The following is a 22,595-nucleotide window of genomic DNA, read 5'->3' on the forward strand; positions in this document are numbered from 1 at the left end:
TAAACTGATACAGCCACTATGGAGAACAGTATGGAGGTTCCTTAAAAAACTAAAAATAGAACTACCATATGACCCAGGAATCCCACTACTGGGCATATACCCTGAGAAAACCATAGTTCAAAAAGAGTCATGTACCAAAATGTTCATTGCAGCTCTATTTACAATAGCCAGGACATGGAAGCAACCTAAATGTCCATCATTGGATGAATGGATAAAGAAGATGTGGCACATATATACAATGGAATATTACTCAGCCATAAAAAGAAATGAAATGGAGGTATTTGTAATGAGGTGGATGGAGTTAGAGTTTGTCGTACAAAGTGAAGTAAGTCAGAAAGAGAAAAACAAATACAGTATGCTAACACATATATACGGAGTCTAAGGGGGAAAAAAAAAACGGTCATGAAGAACCTAGTGGCAAGACGGGAATAAAGACACAGACCTACTAGAGAATGGACTTGAGGATATGGGGAGTGGGTGGGGTGAGATGTGACAGGGTGAGAGAGTGTCATGGACATATATACACTACCAAATGTAAAATAGATAGCTAGTGGGAAGCAGCCGGATAGCACAGGGAGATCAGCTCGGTGCTTTGTGACCACCTAGAGGGGTGGGATGGGGAGGGTGGGAGGGAGGGAGATGCAAGAGGGAAGAGATATGGGAACATATTGTATATGTATAACTGATTCACTTTGTTATAAAGCAGAAGCTAACACACCATTTTAATGCAATTATACTTCAATAAAGTTGTTTAAAAAAATTCATTGTTGTATCTCATCAACATCTTATATTTATTATTATTATTATTAATTTTAAAAATTGTAAAATACGTATAACATAAAATTTGCTATTTTAACCATTTTTAAGTGTACAGCTCAGTGGCATCAAGTACATATACTTTGTTGTGCAACCATTATCATTATCTATATCCAGAACACTTTTCATCTTGCAAAACTGAAACTTTGTACTCTGTACCCATTAAACAATAATTTCCTATTTCTCCCTTCTCCCAACCCCTGACAACCACCATTCTGCCTTCTGTCTATGAATTTGACTACTCTAGGTGCTTCATATAAGTGGAATCATACCATATTTGTTCTTTTGTGACTGGCTTACTTCACTTAGCATAATGTCCTCAAGGTTCATCCATGTTGTGCATGTGTCAGAATTTCATTCTTTTTTAAGACTGTGAGTAATATTCCATTGTATGCATATACCACATTTTGTTTATCCATTTGTCTGTGAATAGACACTTTGATTGATTTATCTTTAGGCTGTCATAATAATGCTTCATCATAATTTGTGTACAAATATCTGTTCAAGTCCCTGCTTTCAATTCTTTTAGGTGTAGATCCAGAGGGGAATTGCTGAATCATATGGTAATTCTATTTTTAATTTTTTGAGAAACTGCCACACTGTTTTCCATAGTGCTTTCACAATTTTACCTTCCCATCAACAGTACAAGGGTTTCTCTCCAATCCAATCCTTTCCAACACTTACTATTTTCTGTTTTTGTTTTTTTTTTTTTGATAGTAACCATCCTAATGGATGTGGGATGGTATCTCATTGTGTTTTTGATTTGTGTTTCCCTAATGATTAGTGACGTTGAGCATCTTTTCATGTGCTTATTGGCCATTCATGAATCTTCCTTGTAGAAAGGTCTATTCAAATCCTTTGTCCATTTTTTAATCAGGTTGTTTGTTTTTTGCTGTTGTTGTGTTGTAGGAGTTCTCTATAATCTAGATATTAATCCCTCATCAGATATATGATTTGCAAATATTTTCTCCCATTCCATGGGTTGCTTTTCACTCTGTTGATTGTATCCTTTGATGCACAGAAGTTTTAAGTTTTGATGTAGTCCAACTTATCTATTTTTAATTTGTTGCCTGTGCTTTTGGTGTCAAGTCCAAGAAATCATTTCCAAATCCAGTGTCATGAAGCTCTTCTTCCATGTTTTCTTCTAAGAGCTTTATAGTTTTAGCTCTTCCACTTAGGTCTTTTATCCATTTTTAGTTAATTTTTTTTTAATATGGTGTAAGGTAAGGGTTGAACTTCATTCTCTTGCATGTGGATATCCAGTTTTCTCAACAAGACTATTCTTTCCAAATTGAATGGTCTCTTGTTGAAAATAATTTAACCATATATGTAAGGTTTTATTTCTGGGCTCTCTATTTTATTCCATTTATCCATATGCCTGTCTTTATGCAAGTACTGCACTGTTTTGATTACTGTAGCTTTGTAATACGTTTTGAAATGAGGAAGTGTGAAACTTCCAGCTTTGTTTTTTTTATTAGGATTGTTTTAGTAATTTGGATTGCTTGATATTCCATATGAATTTTAGTATGGATTTTTCTATTTCTGAAAAAAGGAAGTCTTTAGGATTTTGAGACTACAGTAGAACTTTTGAATTCTCTCTTACAGGAAACATTAGCCAAGGAGGAGGGACATTTAGGCAAAAGGAAGGGCATAACTAAAAGCATGAAAAGATAAAAGAGCTTAGTGTATTTGGGGAACTGAAAGTAATCTGGTATTGTTGAAGCATTAGGCATACTTGTATCTCTGTGTATATGTGTAAGAGTGTAGACTTGGGTAGGAGATGAATTAAGAGCTAAAATAGAGGTCAGATATTGTGAAAGTGGATGTGTTTTGTGTTAAGAAGATTAATGGGGATTAAACTTCTTAACATTAATGAAGGGTTGGACTATGGAGTGAAGTGATCAGATTTGTATTTTATAAAGATAACCCTGTTGGTAAGAGTGGGTGCTAGATTGAATAGGAAGAGGTATTTGCAGAAGCATCAGATAGGAGACTGTTGGAAAACTCACAGAAATAAAATGATAAGACTTGCACTATAGTAGAATTAGTAGGGATAGAAAGGAAGGAATGGACCTGAAACAGCTTTGTCCTACTATATACTCAGAAATATTCCAGTGGCTTCACTCTCTTCCTAGGTCCTGAAGTCCTCAGACCTGCAGAGCAGTTTCTGAACTCAGGGTGGTGGTTCCAAGTCTTCACCTGTATCATCAGTTGTCACCTTTTAGGAACTCAAACGACTGCTGAAGACTCAGAGGTACAGGGGTCCCTCAGCAATAGCTAGCCCTTTCTCAGAGCCCCCAGGCTCCCACTCCTCATCTGCCACTCTCTGGGCCTCTGGCTGCTCCAAGGACCTTGTGTTCATTTCTGTCCTACCTATGGGTTGGTCTGTCTTTTCTTGCTTTGGTCTTCCCTGAGCCCACTGGAATTCACCAAAGTGAGAGTTGTCTTATCTGTTGTGACCCATTCCATCCACCTATGGAATTGCAGCTCTCCAGGCCCTCTAAATGTGATCCATGTTACCAATGTCTGTGACCCACCTAAGAACTTGTTTCTTCTGCAAGGACTGGAACCTTCTGCTTCCCTAGCTTTCCCTAACGTGACATCCTTCCATACCCTGTGACTCAGTTCCCTGTCTTCAGATAGAGTGGCATTGAATAGGAGTCATTAAGATCTCTGTCACTTGAAATCCTCAGCTCTCTGCCAGGGCTTCCCTGAATGTACTGGGTAATGATAATGCTGGTTCTGAGCAGCAGCAGCAGCTGGGGAAAGAATGAGCTCCCCCAGCCAGAGGCTGAGCCACTGAATACTGAGATCCCAAGTTCCTGTTCTGAACCCTGGTGATCAGTTCCTTTGATGGGCCATTTGTGGCAGTGCATGTGTGTTTGGTTGGCCCATCACAGTCACAGGTGGAGTCATGGAGCTAGGGGCAGGTAGCAGGCTCGAGCTCCCAAGTTCTTGGGGGCATTTTAGAACCACTTTGGGAGTTCTGAAATAGTCAGCTCTGACCCATTGCCAATAATCACATTTGGTGATACGTGGGATGAAGCAAACTGATCAAAGTACACAAGTGCCATCAGTACAGGGGAAAGCAGAGCCAGGTGAAAAGCAGGCTGTGGCTTGGGGTTAAAATGCAGTGATTAAAGTGATGATGGACTGCACCTCATAGGCAAACCAGAAAGAATGCAGTAAAAAGGATCAAGGAAAGGTGAGGGAGAAGTGTTAAAATGGGAAATTGGGAGGAGATGGGGAAGAGAAAGGAGAAAGGCCAGGAAAAACAGATTTAAGGAGTTGCTGCTTCTTTGAAAGCCAAGAAGCTGTTAGAGCAGAGTACAAGATCTCAGATCTTTGCAGCCCCCTGGCTGGGAAGGTTGGACTGGTTTTTGTTCTTGAGCCCAGGCTACCTGGCACACAGCCTCAGGAAATCAGAATGTGTTCTCATCACTCACTTTGTGTTCCCAAACAGAAGAGAAGAGAGGGAGGGTGGCCACCTTGATCCAGCTGAAGCATCTCCAGGAGGCCTTTTCTGGATGTCACATCGAGGCTGCCCTTCTGCTACAACACGGAGCTGGTGATCCCCGAGTTCGTGGACATGGCTTTGCTCAGCAATATCCTAGAGGCCTATTCCTTTGTCTCAGGTAGTTGTTCAGTCTCAGCTGGGCCATGTCTGAGGCCTGGGGCTGGGTAGAGCCATCTCCTGGGTGGCCATCTCTGGTCTTATGCTCAGGAGAGAAATGCCCCTCCTAACAGAGGGGCTCTGTGGTACTGAGTTTTGAGATGAAAAGTTTTCTGGTTTGAAACTGAAGCTTTCTCTAATTTGGCAAATGGGGGGTTCTAAGAGCTTTATCTTGCTGAAAAATGTTTGGTTTCCTTTTGGGCTCGAGTGAATGAAGTAGCCTGGGGCTACTGTTGGCTTCTGTCATTAAGTATTTAACTCTGATATGTAAGGCCAGAATGGAGTATCCTCAGCCTGATTATTTCTATGCAGTGGTTCTCAGCTCCACCCAGGGTGTGTGTGTGTGTGTGTGTGTGTGTGTGTGTGTGTGTGTGTGTGTGTTTATGTGTGGTCTGTGTTTGGGGGGTTGTGTGAGAAGTTTGATAACCTTCTGGGAGACATGGAGACAGAAAGTATGTGAGTCTGGGAGAGTCTGATATTTGCTCCCTCCTTGGTTCAAAGTTGTTTTCTTTTAGAAAGATGGCTGACTTTCTCCTTAAGATCATTTCTTGAGAACAGGTGCTGTTCATATAAAAGGAGTCATTTAAAAATACATGAAAATATACCTCAATAAAGCTGAAATTAAAAAAAAATACATGAAAATGCTGAATAGTTTGAATGACCAAATTGATTTTCTGCTGCTTGAGTGAGCTTTTAAGGTTTTGGTAGTTTGCTTTTCTTTATTTTATTTGGCCTTATGTCTCTGTTTGTTGTATAAAAGGAAGGGACTGAGGTTCTGATTAGATTTCCCCTGGGGGACTGGTTTTACTTTCTAGTTCTCTGGTCAGGGTTGATATGTGGTGACCTCAGAGTTCAGGTACAAAACCTGACATTTCTATTTACAATGGCAAATCTGAGCTAAGGTTGAGGATAAAGGAAGTTCATGGCTTTTTGTTGAAAGAGCATCTTGGATGACGTGCAACCTGATTTTAGAAAGGAGGACTTCTCAGGAGCCTGGCTGGCTCCTTTGTGGTTGGCAAGATGCAGCATGTAGTCTTCACATGCCTCAAGTCCAGGGTTCTCCCTTTTCAGATCAGCGAAGGCTCAGGTCATCAGTCAGCTCCTCACCTCCCAAAGGAAGTTCAGTGCCTGGGGCCTCCTTGCCTGGGCACCCACACATCAGAGGAATCTCAGTTCTGCTTTTTCTTCTAGGCTATTCTGGAGAGAAAGGACACTGGAGCTGGAAAAGAGATATTTAAAACTCTGGTATCACGTTTTCATAAGCAATTAAATTGATGATCTCCTCAACTCTATAGAGAAGACACCCCAAAATGAAGTGGGGTGTGTCAGGGAGGGTCTGGAGTTTCCAGGCCTCAGATGACACTTGCAAATAAGCTGTTGTAAGAAAATATCTTGGGTGAGAGCAAACAGGCTTCTGGACTTTGGAACTCTACTCAGCACAAGAAGTACCTGGCGGCTTTTCATTTTGGCCAGGATGACCCTGAGTTGTGATCATTGAATGCCCTGGTGTTTACCATGTGTCTTATGATCTTGTTAAGGTGAAAGGGTACATGGCCCTGTTTTTCTCTCCCCTTCAACCTTTTTCCTTCCCACTCCATATTCTGGAATTAAATATTGCTTAGGATGCAGGAAGATAATGCTTCTTTTAAGTGAATACGGGCTGAGATAAAAAGAGAAGGAAAGGAAATGGAAAGTGGAGTGGCTAAAATAAAATGCATTAGATCAAGTAAACAGACTTGGTGGCTAAAAATTCATTCTGAGTGTGATTCAGAATACTGCCTGACTATAAAGGAAATTAATTAAAAAATTTAAAATATGAAGGTGAATATAACAGCCCCTAACCGCTCCTATTTTCTCCCAGCTTATCAGTTGCCTCATCCACGTGGTCCATCATTTCAGGAACACACTTGCTAATACACATAACTCCCTTATTCCTTTGTCTAGTTTCTGATTAAGCCAACAGGCAAAAATCCCAACTCTTAAGTTAACCCTTCTTTCTCCCCTTTTTCCCTCTGCACTCAAGTAACCAAACACTGTTACAACTTTGCAGATTGAAACCATTAAGAAATTCATGGAATTTGGCCTTAGCTGAGGCTTTGTAATACTGCGTCATTCTTTCTATTTGCTTTTGGATACATCTTGTTCCCATTCTTCACGATACCCATTTCAAACCTTGACCAAGGTATAATTTAAAATATCTGTTTATCAAAATGTACCCGTAGTTGGCAAATGCAAACTAAGAAAAAAAGGTAGCATTAATGAAGAAGGATTAAAGTTAATATATAAAGAGCTCTTACAAATCAACAAAGGATAAGTGTCCCAAAAGAAAAGTGGACAAAGGATAAGAATCAGCAGTTTGCTGAAGAAAAAATACAGATTACTGGTAAAACATAAGCAGCTCAATGTCTAGCAATTAAACAAATGCAAAATGAAACCAACAGTGAGGTTAACATTTTAATTTTATAAAATTCTCAAATATTTGAGTGATTACGTTTATAATTTCAGTTTTGGAGAAAGTGTAGGGAGATGAGTACTTGCACATATTGCTGATGGGATTATAAATTGCTACAGCCTCTCTAGAAAATGATTTGGGAACAAATGTCAAAAGCCTTAAAACCACATATAGCATTTAGCCAGCAATTCCACAACTAGGAATTTATCCTAATGAAATAATTAGGGATACGGGTCAAAATTTTACTGTGAAGACAGTTTATCTCAGAACTGTTTATAACAGTAAAAAAAAAAATGTAGGTGAATATTAATTTAAGTAGAAAGATATTTATGATGTGCTGTTAAGTAAACAAAGCCTGTTACCACACAGCATATACAGTATAATCCCATTATGTGTGTATATTCATATGTATATATAACCACATTTTACTACAAACTATATCTGGATGCTGGGATTGTATGAGTATGTGTCTGTGTATTATTTTTTTTTAATTTTTTTTAATGATATTCTTGTCTGCCTACATTCTTTTTATGTATGTATGTATGTATGTATGTATGGCTGTGTTGGGTCTTCGTTTCTGTGCAAGGGCTTTCTCTAGTTGTGGCAAGCGGGGGCCACTCTTCATCACGGTGCGCGGGCTTCTCACTATCACGGTCTCTTGGTGACGAGCACAGGCTCCAGACGCGCAGGCTCAGTAATTGTGGCTCACGGGCCGAGTTGCTCCGCGGCATGTGGGATCCTCCCAGACCAGGGCTCGAACCCGCGTCCCCTGCACTGGCAGGCAGACTCCCAACCACTGCGCCACCAGGGAAGCCCTGTGTATTTTTAATTCTCTTTTGCTTAGGTGTATTTATGTGTTCTATATGTCATTGATATTAGTTTTGTAATAAGTAATGTTATTTTATTGAAATTTAAAAATTTGAAATATATATATGTGTGTATATAAATAAATAAATGAATGAATATATATATATACATATATATATGTGTATATATATATATATATATATATATAATCACCACTGCCTTACTCTTTTCTGACTTCTCTAGCTGAGTATCTAAATGACCTGAACGTTACCACTTAGATGTGCCATAAGTGTTTCAAATTGAACCTGGCCTGGAATGGAATATTGTCCCCTTTAAATATGTTTCCTTTTTAAAAATTGAACTATAGTTAATTTACAATGTTGTGTTAGTTTCAAGTATACATCAAAGTGATTCAGATATATATATATATTATATGTATAATATATGTAATATATGAAAAATATATATTTAAATATATACATTCTTTTACATGTAAAAGAATGTATATATTTTATATATATAAAAAGAATATATATATATATATTCTTTTTCAGATTTTTTTCCATTATAGGTTATCACAAGATATTGAGTATAGTTCCCTGTGCTATACAGTAGGACCTTGTTGTTTACCTATTTTATATATAGTAGTGTGTATATGTTCATCCCAAACTCCTCATTTATCCCTCCCCACCTTTCCCCTTTGGTAATAAGTTTGTTTTCTATGTCTGTGAGTCTATTCCTGTTTTGTAAATAAGTTCATTTGTATCATTTTTTTAGATTCCACATATAAGTGATATCATATGATATTTGTCTTTCTCTTTCTGATTTGCTTCACTAGTATGATGATTTCTAGGTCCATCCATGTTGCTGCAAATAGCATCATTTCATTCATTCTTTATGTGAAGTAATATCCCATTGTGTATATATATACATATATATATGTATATATATATATATATATATATACCACATCTTTATCCATTCATCTGTCAGTGGACATTTAGGTTGCTTCCATGTCTTGGCTATTGTAAATAGTGTTGCTATGAACATTGGGGTGCATCTATCTTTTTGATTAGAGTTTTCTCCAGATATATGCCCAAGAGTGAGATTGCAGGATCACATGGTAACTATTTTTACTTTTTTAAGGAACCTCCATAATGTTCTCCATAGTGGCTGTACCAACTAACATTCCCATCAACTGTGTAGGAGGGTTCTTTTTTCTCCACACTCTCTCCAGCATTTATTATTTACAGACTTTTTAATGATGGCCATTCTGACTGGTGTGAGGTAATACCTCATTAGAGTTTTGATTTGCACTTCTCTAATAATTAGTGATGTGGAGTATCTTTTCATGTGTTTGTTGGCCATCTGTATGTCTTCTTTGGAGAAATATCTATTTAGGTCTTCTGCCCATTTTTTGATTGGGTTTTTGTTTTTTTGATATTAAGCTGTATGAGCTGTTTGTATATTTTGGAAATTAATCCCTTATCAGTAGCATTGTTTGCAAATTAAATATACTCCTTATTTTGTGTACCATCTAGGGCATCACCTATACTAGAAATATGATTTTTCGCCTTTGATGCATCTTCTTCACTGCCCATATACAATCACTTACAGTTGGTCCATTTCACCTTTCAATGTCCCTGAAATGCCTCCCTTCTACTTTATTCCCACTGTAACTGAGTTGGTTTAAGCTCATTCATGTTTTTGCCTGCTTTGCCATAATGGCATTTTCTATGGTCTACCAACCTCCAATCTGTGTTTTGTAGTGAAATGATGTTTCTAAAATGTAAGCGTGATGATGCAATCCTTTTTACTTTTTAGAATCTCTTTGTGGATCCTCATTATATCAAGGATAAAACCCAAACAAACACTTTATTATGGTTTAACAGTTAGAGTTGTTTTCAGCTGCAAATAGTAGAAACCTTCAGTTTGGTGTTCTAAACACATAGGAATTATCTTACCCACATAACAAGAAGTCTGGAGGTAGGTGGTTGCTAGCATTAGCTCAAAAATGTAGGGGCCAGATTCTCTGTGATTCTCATGACCTTTCTTTTATGCTTGTCATCTCATGGCTGCAAAATGGCTGCTGTTGCTCTTGCCTTTTGATTCAAGATTGAAAGATAGATGAAAAAGGAAGGAGGTTCCAGTCGACCTCGTCCCATGTTTCATTGGCTAGACCTGTGTCACATGGCCATGTCTAGCTGTAAGAGAGGCTGGAAAAATGAGAATTCTAGCCTTTTCAACTTCCAGACCAATGGTTCATAATCAGGGGTGATTTTGCACAGTAGGGGGATTTCTGCCAATGTCTGGACACATTTTTGGCTATAACAACAGGTGAGGGTTGCTGCTAGTATCATCTAGTGGGTGGAGAAACATACTACAATGCATAGGACAACCCCTATGACAAAGAATTAACTTTTCAAGATGTAGGTCGTGCCAAGGTTTAGAAAACATGCTAGAATAGAGACAAGCAAGAGGGAAGGAACTTAGGGATGGTTTGAGATACTCCAATCTGCAGTTTTTTATGTGGCTTACCAGGGCTTTTCTTGTCTAACCTTGACTTCTCCATGCTCTTATTTAATTATAGTCCTCCCTGACCAAGGCCTCACTTCAATTATTCTAAACCACCTGCCTAGCCTTTTCTCATCTCTTTTGCAGTTATTTCCTTATCCAGGAATTCTTCCATTCAGTCTTGGACTGGCTAACTCCTTCCCAGTCTTTAGAACTCTCTCAGTCATCTTCTCCCCTTATTCCCTACTCTGGCTTAGGTGCCCATCCACCTAAGAATCATCCATGTGTTCTCCCTACACGTGTTTGGTTTCCTCTATCTCAGCACTTGGATTGGAGCAGTAAACACTTCTTGTTCTAACTACTTGAAAGCAACCCCTTGGGATCATAATATAACAATTTAAAATGAGGATAATAATCTCATTAATAATAATAACCTCATTAATAACTTCTAGGATGATTGTTAGAAAGATTAAGCTGAATGATTGCTCTTTTTAATTTAATGTTTTGAATTGATAATACATTCTCCAACCTCACTCTTCCATTCTTTTTAGATTTTTCTTTAAAAATCACCTTCTCAGTGAGATTCCTTTTGGTCACTTTTTCTACCTCCTTCCCTCCCACACACATTTAACATATCATATCTTCCTTCCTATTTTTTCTGTTTTCTCCTTATCACCACCTAACATACCACCTATTTTATTTATTTATCTTGTTTATTATCCATCTCCTTACTAGCTTACTAGAATGTAAACTCCTAAGAGCACAGAGATTTGTGTTTCGTTTATTTACTGCTATATCCTCAGCATCTAGAATAGTGCCTGGCACCTATTAGATGCTCAACAAGTTAGTGAATGAATATTGCTCAGTCATCAAACAATACAAAATGACATGTAGTAAGAAGTCTTACTCCAGTGCTGTCTCCTACTTCTAGTCCCCAAATTTGATCCATACCAGGCTTCTCTGCATCTTTCCAGAGTTCTTTGTGCAGATATAAGAAAATATGAGCATACAGTCTCACCTGCCCCACTGTTATACACAGGTAGCATATCCTATATACTGTTTTGTACTTCACTTTTTTCACTGAAGAATGTATTTTGAAAATATTGTATTTAATAGCAGTGTATAGAGAGCTTCCTCATTCTTTTAGACAACTACACACTGTTCCATTGTACAGAGGAATCATAGTTTAACCAGTCATGGCCAGTGGGAATGGTTCAAATCTTTTCAAACAGGACAACAAACCTGCAATAAATAACCGTGGCATACATACGTTTTCAAGTGCATTTGTAGAATAAATTCTCAAAAGTAGAATTGCTGGATCAAGTGTATAATAATTATTATTTATGATAAGTATTACCAAATTGGCATTTAAAGAGTTTCACAAATTTACTGCTTATAAGATGTATGAGAAAACCCTGTTATAGTATTTTCAAACTGTTGGATTTTTGACAGTCTGATAGATAAAAAATAATATCTAGATGTCATTTAATTTTTGTTTCTCTAGGTCATAGGTCAGGAAACTTTTTCTTTAAAGAGCTAGATTGTAAATATTTTCAGCTTTGTAGGCCATACAGTTTCTATTCTAACTCTCAACTCTGTGTTGTAGCATGCAAGCAGACATAGACAAAACATAAATGAATGGGCATGGCTATGTGCCAATAACAAAACAGACAGCTGGTCAGATTTGGCTTGTGAGCCATAGTGTGCCAATCCCTGCTTTCAGCGAGCATCTTTTCATATGTTTAAGAGCCATTACTTTTCTGTGAACTATTAATATTGGGTTGGCAAAAAAGTTCGTTCAGGTTTTTCTGTAAAATGCAATGGAAAAACACGAGCGAACTTTTTGGCCAGCCCGATTTTTGTTTGTTTTTTTTTTTGTCCATTTACTTTATTGGTGTCTTTTTTCTTAATGCTCTTTCTAGGTCCTCTTTATATATTAGGTCTCTGTTACATATTTCAAATATTTTTCCCAATTTGTCATTTAACTTTGCTTACAGTAATTTTTTTCATTGAATAAGTTTTGGGGGATGATTTATTTTTTTACTTAACCAATATTCTTTGGATGTTTAACTGCCACTATAGCTGTGCAGGCCATGTAGTATTTAACCAGAATTTGAATCACTTTTCCTATGAGATTGGCATGAGGGAGGTGGTCTCAGCAATGAGGGAGAGTAGACCAACATTACTCAATTAATAGTCACAAATTTGGAGATTTAAGAAAGTATTGTAATTTCTGTTTTATATTATTATTATTCTATTATTTATATGGGAATCTGGTGAGGGCTGAGAACCTTTATGTCTCTAGGCCAAAGGCACTGTAGACTCACATTAAATTTTTGTGGGATAAAGTAATCATTTATTGACTTATAAAATAAAATAAAAATCCAACAGTTGTTATATCCCCTTTTGGAGAGTTTGGTGAAAGTGGTACTTTTATACACAGCTGTTGGCAAGATAAAGTAATGTACCATTTTTTTGTTGTTGTTGTTGTTGCAATATAGTTATAATTTTATTTAACATGAAGTTAGTATTTATAATGTTTAATCATTACAGTTTTAGATGACATTTTTTCAGTTAAAGCTATGTTCTCTTTCACATAGAGAAATATGTTTTTTTGTGTGTGTATGCATTACTCTTTTGAGGTTGGGCTGTAGTAGACACAGAGCTGCTTCTATTGAAATGGCCACATTTAAAATAAATAATTCACGAGTTTCTGTTTTCCTTAGTTCTTAAAGTACCTCTTTGGATAAGGGATGGTTAGTGGGCTTATGGTGTGAACATTCATTTAGCAATTTGTATCAAGAGGTATAAAAATATATACCCTTTTGACATGAAGATTTCTATTCTGAGAATTCATTATAAAAGCAGTAAGTGAAACAAACAAGCAAAAAAGGAAGTAGTGTTAAGCACAAAAATGTTCCTTCCATCATTTTTAATAAAAAAGAAATTTGCAACAACCTAAGTATCCAAAGGTAGGAAACTGTTTTTGTAGCCTATGGTGCATTCACTGGGTAGAATACTATGTAGCCATTGTTAAGTATGATTGACTGGAAGACTGTGGCGCAATACAGAAAGACATTTACATTATATGAAACGTGTATCCTTGGGGCAAAGAATGAATAGGTGGAGCACAGAGGATTTTTAGGGCAGTGAAAATACTGTGTATGATGGATACATATCATTATACATTTTTTGAAACTGATAGAAGGTACACCACCAAGAGTGAACCCGAATATAAACTCTGGGCTTTGGGTTATTATATGTCTATAAGGTTCATGTGTCAAATATAATAATTGTACCAAATTATACCAAATGTAACAAATGTACCACTCTGCTGGGAGATGTTGATAATGGCGGAAGCTATTGCATGTGTGGGGTTGGGAGGTATATGGGAAATCTCTGTACCTTCCACTTAATTTTGCTGTGAACCTAAAACTGCTCTAAAAATATCATCTTAAAAACAAACAAAAAGTATAGCCAGAGAAAAAAATATAAGTTGTATATAAACTGATTATAACCAAGTAAATATAAATTTATACAAGAGAAAGAAAGAACAGAAGAAAATTCGCTTCACTGCACTTCATAGTGTGTAGTTACATTCAGGTTGTAACATTATGGTGATTTGATAGACTTTTTTCTATTCCCTACTCTTTTAATATTGTACTATTATATATAAATCATTTGTCCCATATATATGCATATATCCATACTGGCATATATCTATTTATCCACATATAATAATTGAACTTTTAGAAATTGTGTATTCATGATTTAATTCAATAAATATTTAAGAGATAGGCACCGTGAGCAAAGCACTGGCTGGATGCTGTGGAAATCCAAAGTGAATCATATGGATTCTCTTCTCAAATTTCTTGCTGTTGTATGGGGAATATAGTGGTTACATAACTGATTATAATACAACTATATAAAGTGTGCTTAGATTGGAGGAGCTAATTACACTCCTCCCTTCCATACTCAAGGAGCCAGAAAAGCATCAGAATACAGTATCAACTTGCCCAATAAATAAGCCAGGTCAGATAATGTGTCAAGGCCTTCTACCTAGCTGCCCTTGAGTCCTGGGCTATAGGACTGCAGGTCTTTCCCACTGCAGGTAAAGAAAAGTGAGTAGGGTGGATTAGGATGAGGTGGAATAATGAAAGGCCTCTTCTGGGGTGTTTGTTGCCTGGGGGCAGGAGAGGGGGAGTAGGAGAAGAGAGGGGAAGCTGAAAGAAGTGAAAGCAAAGAAGAACCAGCACCAGAAGGAAGGAGCACCAGAGCCAGCCTAGTGGGCACAGTGATTCTCCAATACTCCTTGCTGGGGAAGAAAAAATCAGAGCTGGAAAGAGAAGGAAGGAAGCTTTCTCCAGCATTTCAGAGAAGGCAGAAGTGTTAATGGGAGTCTTTGTTTTTCTATAGGGAGGGGCAGAATCCCATAAAGAGACATCCTCACAGTGCCTTAAGAATTCAGAGAAGAGTTTGTGCTGAATACTCCCTGATTCTACACAAGCCACACAGTTCTCTTTAAAGCCTCTTTTTAAAACCTTTTCTTTTCCGCTCAAGGGATTGCAAGCTGTAGGGCCAAGAAGAAAGTCCATGCAGGGAAAAGATTACATTTGCACAGACCTCAGCTGAACTGGCCTGGACTGGTGTTACTGTTCTCTCCTACTGAGTCTGTTGGGCATGATCTGACTTCCAAGGGTGCAAATGAAATTAGCCCCAGGACCTCCCCATAGGGTCTCTTCCTGCCAATGAAAACAATGACCCTGCAGGAAGCAAGATATAGCAATACATTTATTTTTATTTATTGAGGGAAAACTACCATCAATAGCCCTCTCTATTCTGCTTCTTGGTTCAATTAACAGCTATCTGGATCTCCTCAAGACGAGGGTAGATCATTGCCTAAGAGGAAGTGACCTGGAACAGAGAGAGAAAAAGCAACCACAATAGAACTACAGTTTGATTTTTGTAGAAGAATGATGAAGAGAAACAACACAAATTATATCAGCTGTGAAAATCAGTCCTGAGTCACCTGCTCAGGATCCAGTGAGACTCAGTAAAAACTCCTTGCCCTCTCTGGTTGCTTTCACTGGGTTTCTCTGGAAATCCGTGTCTGAGACAATTGTAGGCAAAAAAAGATGTTTTCTGACCTGGGAAGTAAGACAGGACAGGATGGACTAGTTACGCTAGAGGGAGAATAGTGGTTTCCAACATTCAGTTCAGTAACCATCTTCAAGTTAACCTATGTTATAGGTGGGGTGAGGGCAGGTTGTGAAAGAGAGACATTAACTCACAAGGAAGGGAGGATGGGATGAGAAAGGAAGGGAATAAGGGAGAGAAGGAAAGAGGGAGGAAAACAGATAGATGGGTAGAGGAATGAGAGAGAGGGAGGGAGGGAAGGGAAGAGGGAGAGAGAGAGAGAAAGGAGGGAAGGAAGGAAGGAAGGAAGGGGAAAGAGGGGAAGAAAATAAATAGAGTGAGAGTAAGTTGTCAGTTTTTGCAAGGATCTGGGGTAATCCCTTTATGCTTTTCATCTGTAATATCTTTACCACAATTCAGCAGAGTTGGTAGTGTTATCGTTGTTTAAAAGAAGTGTCTGAGATAAGGCTTCAAATACAGGTCTGCCTGATGGTTTTCCACCCTGATAAAAGCATGAATTTGTACATCTTTTCTAGAAAGCCTTTTCAGATTCCCATATTTGAACTTAGCTTTTCCACTCACCTTTGCATTTCCAGAAATCCTTCTTCATGTTTCTATAGTTGCACTTCCCTTTGGTACTGCAACGGATAAGGCCATCTTCCCTGCTGGGCTGTTAAGTTCCTCAAGGCAAAGAGTTCACTCAATCCTCTCAGTGTTTGCTGAATATCAGTTTGCTTGATATTGGCTGGACAGAGTTCAGTTTCAGCCTCCTTCTCTCTCCCTTTCTTTCTTTTCTTCCCTCCCTCCTTTCTTTCTTTCTTTCTTTTTCTCTCTTTCTCTCTTTCTTTCTCTTTCTTTTTTCTTTCTTTCTTTCTTTCTTTTTTCTTTTTCTTTCTTTCTTTCTTTCTTTCTTTCTTTCTTTCTTTCTTTCTTTCTTTCTTTCTTTCTTTCTTTCTTTCTTTCCTTCCTTCCTTCCTTCCTTCTTTCTTTCCTTCTTTCTTTCTTTCTTTCTTTCTTTCTTTCTTTCTTTCTTTCTTTCTTTCTTTCTTTCTTTCTTTCTTTCTTTCCTTCCTTCCTTCCTTCCTTCTTTCTTTCCTTCCTTCTTTCTTTCTTTCTTTCTTTCTTTCTTTCTTTCTTTCTTTCTTTCTTTCTTTCTTTCATTCTTTCGTTCTTTCATTCTTTCTTTCCTTCTTTCCTTCCTTCCCTTCCTTCCTTCCTTTCTTTTTCTTTCTCTTTCTTTCATTCTTTCTTTTTCTTTCTTTCTCCCTTCCCTTCTCTTCCTCCCTCCCTTCTCTCTCTCTCCCTCCTTCCCTTCGTTTCTTTCTTTAAATAAGATATAATTTGACATAGAACATGGTATAGATTTAAGGTGAGAATGCATTGCTTTGATACATTTCTGTATTGCAGTATGATCACCATTGTAGCGTTAGCTAACACCTCTTTCACGTCACGTTTTTTTGTGGTGAGAACAATTAAGATCTAGTGTCTTAGCAACTTTGAAGTCTATAATACAATATTGTTGTCTATAATGACTATGCTGTGCATTAGGTCTCCAGGACTTATTTATCTACTAGTTGCTAACGTGTACCTTTAAACAACATATTCCCAGTTCCCCCACCCCACAGCCCCTGGTAACCAGTGTTCTACTCTGTTTTTATGAGTTCAGCTTTTTTAGATTCCTCATGTTACTGATATCATATATTATTTGTCTTTGTCTGACTTATTTCATTTTAGCATAATGCCCTTGAGGTCCATCCATGTTATAAATGGCAAGATCTCCTTCTTTTTTTATGGCTGAATAATACTGTAATATATATCACATTTTCTTTATCCGTTCACCTGTTGATAGATACTTAGGTTGTTTCCATAATTTGGTTATTGTGAATAATGCTGCCATAAACATGGGAATGCAACTATCTCTTTAAGATGGTGATGTCATCGCCTGTTTCCTTGATCATCCCAATAGATGCAGAAAAAGCATTTGACAAAATACAACTTTCTTTAATGATAAACCCTCAACAAATTGGGTATAAAAGGAATATATCACAGTATAATAAAGGCAATATATTACAAGCCCACAGCTAACAGCATACTAATTGGTGAAAGATGAAAGTTTTTGATCAACAAAGCCTCCACCATTTTACTGACCCCTTTACATTTTTGATGTCACAATTTACCTCTTTTTATATTGTGTATTCTTTAACAGACTATAGTGGTTTTAGTTATTTTTAGTACCCTTTTCCTTTAACCTTTATACTGCAGTTAAGTGGTTAACACAGCATCATAGTACAGAATTAGAGTTTTCTAAATCTGAAACTGTATATTTACTGTATATTTACTTTTACCAGTGTGTTGCATACTTTAATATGTTTTCATGTCACTAATTAGCATATTTTATCCCTCATATCTGAAGGATAATTTTGCCAGGTAAAGTATTCTTGGCTGGCAATTTTTTTTTCAACAATTTGAATAAGTAATTCCACTCTCTCCTGGCCTGTAGCGTTTCTGCTGATAAATCCTCTAATAGCCTAATGAGGGCTCCTTTGTAAGTTTATTATCTTTCTTCCTCTGGCGTTTTAAGGATTCTCTCCTTTTCCTTGATTTTTGACAATTTCATTATAATGTTCTTGGTAGTCGTTTGCATTGAGATAGTAGGATGATATATTAGTTTCATAAACTTGGATGTCTAAGACTCTCCCTAGGTTTGTGAAGTTCTCAGCTAGCATTTCCTCAAATAAGCTTTCTGCCCCTCTCTTCTCCTTCTGGAACCCCAGTTATGCTATATATTTGTAAGTTTGATTGAATCCCATAGATCATGTACACTTTCTTCCTTCTTTTTCATTCTTTTTTCTCTGTTCACGTCTGATCGGGTTATTTCAAAATTACTGTCTTCTTGGTTGCTTATTTTGTCTTCCATTTGATCTACCCTGATGCAGATTCTCTCTGTTTCATTTTTCATTTTAATCATCAAATTCTTCAGCTCCAAAACTTCTGTTTGGTTCTTTTTTATGGTTTTTAACTTTTTGCTAAATTTCTCACTTTGTACATGTATTATTTTCCTGATTTTATTGAATTGTCTTCTGTGTTTCTTGTAGCTCACTGTTTCCTCAAAACAGCTATTTTGAATTCTTTATCAGATAGATTATAAGATTTTTTGCTTTTGAGTTCAGTTATTGAAGGATTATTATCTTTTGGTGATGATGTGTTTTCTTGATTCTTCCTCTTTCTTGTAGTTCAGACACCTCCTCAAATCGTTACTATTTGCTTTCAGATAGGGTATACTGTTTGTTGATCCTGTTTTATCTGGGGTTCTCTCTGACCTTGTATTTATACACCTGCTCTGTACTTCTTGCTCCCTCTTGTGGCAGAATTCTTAAGCTTTTATGTCTTCTGTGGTTCTTACAACTCACCTGGCTGGCTGCTAGAAATCTCTCTTGTTTTCCAGAAGGTAGCACTACAGCTCAAGTTTGTGTTTTCTCTCTTGCCCACAGATCCTGGTCTGTTTTTCTAATAGCACTCCATTCACCCTGCTCACTCCTGCTGCCATTCTCTGAGTGCAAACAAGGAGCCACCACAGAGTGAGGGGAGGTGTGGGTTTAGTACTTGGGGCATTAGGGGTAACCACCAGCTGGTGGGGATATCCTTGGCTGAGGTTCTCCCAGGGGCTCTTGAGTGGACTTCCTGCTGAAGCCCTGAGCACAGACAGCAGGAACCATGCCCCTTTAATGCCTTTTGATGTTCTTATTAGGCTTTTCTGATCTTCTCCCTTCCCCCAGTCATAGAGGTCCTGCTTCCAGTACTCCTAGTGTTGCTGGAGAAAAATGGGTTTCTCTCACAGCATCCAGCATAGCTGGGGTAGCCGGGCACTCACACTGTACTCTCCTTTTCGCCTGTGGGGAGGTCACCACGGGATAGTTCAGTCTGTTATTGTGTCAGCTTGTGGGGAGTGGCAAAGCTGAAAACGTTCCTCTTTCCCTCTCCGCTGCATTCAAACTCGTGTGTGTGTGTGTGTGTGTGTGTGTGTGTGTGTGTACGTGTGTGTTTTTCCCTCCAGTCGTGTGCTCTAATCACCTCCAGGGGGCTGGAATTTTACAAATTCTCTCTCACCTGTGGGTATTTGCCCAAGTCAGCACTCTCCAGGTTTTCCCCAATCATGGCTGGTAGTTGTTGAGGCAGGTTTGCTCGCTCTGCTGATTCTGCAGCCCAAACCAAGGTTTGTCTGTCTATTACCAGATGAACAGGTAAGCAAGACTTCTCCCTGGTCCCTTGGCATATGATATTAGATCACACAATTCCCACGGAGGCACTGTGGTTTATGGATAGATACCTCATTAGTTGTACAAAAAGTAAGGATGTCTTAGACTACCATGATGTTAATGTCAGTCCCTTTTTACTATGTTTCATTGTTTGTTGACTACTCTTATGTTGATTATTCATGTTTTCTTTTTTCTTCTTTAAACAGTTTTTATTTCACATCGTCCCTTTTTGTATTCAATCATATGCATACATTTCTTCCCTTGCAGTAAACATTGGACTATTCGTGTTTTCTATTTTCTTCTCTATTCTTTTCTTTGTACCTATACTTTTTATCTATTTTACTCACATTACTGTCATTTCAGTGGAGGTTTCAGAGAGAAGGAGGGATCATAAACACATGTGTTCAGTATGCCATGTTCAGACTGATAGAACCTTTTTTGGGTACAATTTGAAATGTATAAAACCTGAAAATGCCTAAGCCCTTTGATACAGCTGTTCTGTTTCTAGATTAACTAACCTGTAGAAATAATTCTGCAATGCATAGATATATACAAGGACAAAAAGATACTAACTTTAGCATTGATTGTAATAGTGAAAAATAGGAAACAATTTATATGCTATCAACAAGGAAAAGGTTAAACTTTGATGTCTATACTACAGAAAAATACGCAGCAGTCAAAAAGAATACTATTGACATATGTTGAAATCTCTCTAAGGAATATTCTTGAATTTAAAAAGCAAATATAAATCATATATGATTCCACTTATATTCTTTAAAAACCACAAAGCAATATATACATTTTGATTCATACTTACAAGTGAATATAGATTATGGATCTAATTTGCTGATGTCAATCTTGGGTCTGGTCAGATTGACCATGCCCTTTGACTCAAGGCAAGGCATGTCCCAGTGCTCTCACATGTAGAAAGTGAGAGCTCTTCACTCAGAGGCTCTCATTCTGTTGAACACATCGTACAGGGATCATCACTGGGTCCACTAAGTATATTACTCATCAGCAGAATGATTATTTTCTTCTCTCACCAAGAAAGAGTTTAAATTACTCCCTCACAAATTAACCTGATGAGGGCATGCAAAAATGCCCACACTGGCTTTCAATCTGTGATTGTATAAGTTATCTATTGCTGCACAGCAAATTACAGATCTTCCTCAACTTACCCATTGTAAATTGAAAATGCATTTAAAAAAAATTTTTTATCTTGTATTGGACTATAGTTGATTTACAATGTTGTATTAGATTCAGGTGTACAGCAAAGTGATTCAGTTATATGTATACATATATCTATCCTTTTTCAAATTCTTTTCCCATTTAGGTTATTGTGGAATATTAACCAGAGTTCCCTGTGCTCTACAGGAGGTCCTAGTTTAAATATAGTAGTTTGTATATGTCATTCCCACACTTCCAATTTATCCCTCCCCTCCACCTTTCCCCTTTAGTAACCATAAGTTTTTTTCTAAGTCTGTGAGTCTGTTTCTGTTTGGTAAATAAGCTCATTTGTATCGTATTTTTTTGCTTCTACATATAAGTGATATCATATGATATTTGCCTTTTCTCTGTCTGACTTACTTTACTTAGTATGATAATCTCCAGGTCCATCCATATTGCTGCAAATGGCATTATTTCATTCTCTGTATTGATTGAGTAATATTCCATTGTGTGTGTGTGTGTGTGTGTGTGTGTGTGTGTGTGTGTGTGTGTATATCTCCATTCATCTGTCAATGGACATGTAGGTTGCTTCCAAGTCTTGGCTATTATAAACAGCAATGCAATGAACATTGGGGCACATGTATCATTTCGAACCATGGTTTTCTCCAGATACATGCCCAGGAGTGGGATTGCTGGTTCATTGGTAGCTCTATTTTTAGTTTTTTAAGGAACTTCCATGCTGTTCTCCATAGTAGCTGTAACAATTTACATTCCCACCAACAGTGTAGGAGGGTTCCCTTTTCTCCACACCCTTTCCAGCACTTATTGTTTGCAGACATTTTGATGATGGCCATTCTGACTGGTGTGAGGTGATATCTCAATGTAATTATATCTCTAATAATTAGTGATGTTGAGCATCTTTTCATGTGCCTCTTGGCCATCTGAAGGTCTTCTTTGGAGAAATGTCTCATTTAGGTCTTCTACCCATTGTTTGATTGGGTTTTTTTTTTTGATATTGACAAAAATGCATTTAATACACCTAACCTGTGGAACATCATAGCTTAGCCTAACCTACCTCAAATGTGTTCAGAACACTTACATTAATCTGTAGTTGGGCAAAATCATCTAACACAAAGCCTATTTTATAATAAAGTGTTTAATATCTCATGTAATTTATTGACTACTGTACTGAAAGTGATAAACTGAATGGTTGTCCACATTCAGAATGGCTGTAAGTGATCATGTGGCTGACTGGGAGTACAGCTCACTGCTGCTGCCCAGCATCAGGAGACAGTATTGTACTGCATATTGATAGCGCAGGGAAAGATCAAAATTTTAAATTAGAAGTACAATTTCTACTTGAGTGCATATTGCTTTCACTCCATTGTAAAGTTAAAAAAATCATAAGTCTAGCCATTGCAATTCAGGGACCATCTGTACCTCAAAACAACACATATTAATTATCTCTCTGTTTCTGTAAGTCAGGAATCTGGGATTGGCATAGCTGTGTTCTCTGGTTCAAGGTGTCTCACAAGGCTGCTGCATGGCCAGGGTTGTGGCCACCTCAATGCTCCACCAGGGGATGATTCACTTCAAAATTTTAAATTCCAGCAAAATAACATTACTTACTACAAAAGTAATGTCAATGAGAATAGAATACTTAAAAATACAGCTAAGCAAAATAAACTTTAAACTACACAAAACATATCCATACACTTCCAAGCTTTGAAGGCTGTTAGAGGCCACACTTAGTTCCTCGCTATACAGGCCTCTC

General features: G+C 37.6%; 1 protein-coding gene across 11 annotated transcripts in view; it reads left to right on the forward strand.

Annotated features, from left to right (window-relative positions):
* EVA1A (eva-1 homolog A, regulator of programmed cell death) overlaps nucleotides 1-22,595 on the forward strand; it is a 97,574-nt gene that overhangs the window by 65,831 nt on the left and 9,148 nt on the right. For 6 of the 11 annotated variants that reach the window (XM_082428114.1, XM_082428115.1, XM_082428117.1 and 3 more), the window contains 2 exons: nucleotides 2,952-3,070; nucleotides 4,280-4,451. In XM_082428114.1, the coding sequence (XP_082284240.1) occupies nucleotides 4,406-4,451 (46 nt within the window). In that variant the 5' untranslated portion in view covers nucleotides 2,952-3,070; nucleotides 4,280-4,405. Of the gene's footprint in view, nucleotides 1-1,345; nucleotides 1,380-2,951; nucleotides 3,071-3,097; nucleotides 4,022-4,279; nucleotides 4,452-22,595 lie in introns of those variants that run through there. The other 5 variants (XM_082428121.1, XM_082428112.1, XM_082428116.1 and 2 more) reach the window with 3 other exon arrangements.

This window comes from Balaenoptera physalus, assembly GCF_965194825.1.
Source record: "Balaenoptera physalus genome assembly, chromosome: 15".
Lineage (NCBI taxonomy): Eukaryota > Metazoa > Chordata > Mammalia > Artiodactyla > Balaenopteridae > Balaenoptera > Balaenoptera physalus.